The sequence below is a fragment of the Nannospalax galili genome, unplaced genomic scaffold (assembly GCF_000622305.1).
Source record: "Nannospalax galili isolate Female #2095 unplaced genomic scaffold, S.galili_v1.0 scaffold810, whole genome shotgun sequence".
NCBI lineage: Eukaryota > Metazoa > Chordata > Mammalia > Rodentia > Spalacidae > Nannospalax > Nannospalax galili.
Window position 1 is genome coordinate 408,150 of NW_008329132.1, and position 1,029 is coordinate 409,178.

Genomic DNA, 1,029 nt, shown 5'->3' on the forward strand with positions numbered 1-1,029 from the left:
TCTGCTCAAGACCCACCCGAGCGTGCGCGCAGACACTGCCTTTTTACCCGAGAAAAATCATTGTTAGCAGTTTCAAAATAAACACCAGATTGGCCATTAGCACTTTCTTTCCAAATATCACCCGGCGAGGCGCACGTGGCCGCGCGGGCAGGGGCTCCGGGCCCGGCCTCCCGGGGGGGCGCCAGCCGATGCGCGGTGGCCGGCGGGCTCCGGGGCGGCTGCGTCCGCCTGGGCCAAGCCAGGGCAGGGCGGAGCTGCTCGGGCTCCTCGAGGGTCTGCGGGCGCAGCGCCCAGCGCCTTCTTCCGACAGACCCTCCGCACGTCGGTGTGGACGGCTCAAGGGTGCGGCCTGCGGCGGGGCCCACCGGGTGGGAGGCTCCGGCCCCCTGCGTCGCGGCCTGGCCGTGCCCTCCTCGCCCTCCCCTGCGGAACTTGGGCCTGCGGTGCGCGCGAGAGGAGGTCTGCTGGCGGGCAGCGCCGGGGTGGCGGGTAGGGATGGCGGCCTGGTGGCCCCGACGCCGCCCCCGCCGGCCCTGCACCTGCTGCCCGAAGCCCACGGCGCCCGGGGCGACTCGGCACCAGAGCCAGCCGCGGGCGCTGCGTAACCGCTGCCTTTGCTTGTCCCCACGCAGGCCATCGTCTATGAGGGCCAGGACAAGAACCCGGAGATGTGCCGCGTCCTGCTGACCCACGAGATCATGTGCAGGTGAGCCCAGGGGGGCGGGCGGCCCAGGCGCCAGCCAGGTCCATGGTGGACGCCGCTCGCAGGCGCCGCCACCCCGCCCAACTTCCAGTGCGCATCGATTGAAATGTAATCGGCGGCAGGCCGGGAGCCCGGCCCCATTTCCCCACCAGAGATGGCGGTCAACGCGACCGGCTGCTCAGAGAGCGGATTAATATGTTGGCTGTGTCCTGACTGTGTAGTTTAAAAAAAAAAAAAAAAAAAAAGAAAAAAAAAAAAAAAAAAAAAAAAAAAAAAAAAAAAAAAAAAAAAAAAAAAAAAAAAAAAAAAAAAAAAAAAAAAAAAAC

At 63.5% G+C, this 1,029-nt stretch overlaps 1 protein-coding gene across 2 annotated transcripts in view; it reads left to right on the forward strand.

Moving 5' to 3' along the window:
- Window positions 1-1,029, forward strand: part of Ebf3 (EBF transcription factor 3) — a 124,248-nt gene that overhangs the window by 3,508 nt on the left and 119,711 nt on the right. For both annotated transcript variants that reach the window (XM_017797835.1, XM_017797836.1), the window contains exon 4: window positions 633-706. In XM_017797835.1, the coding sequence (XP_017653324.1) occupies window positions 633-706 (74 nt within the window). The remainder of the gene's footprint in view (window positions 1-632; window positions 707-1,029) is intronic.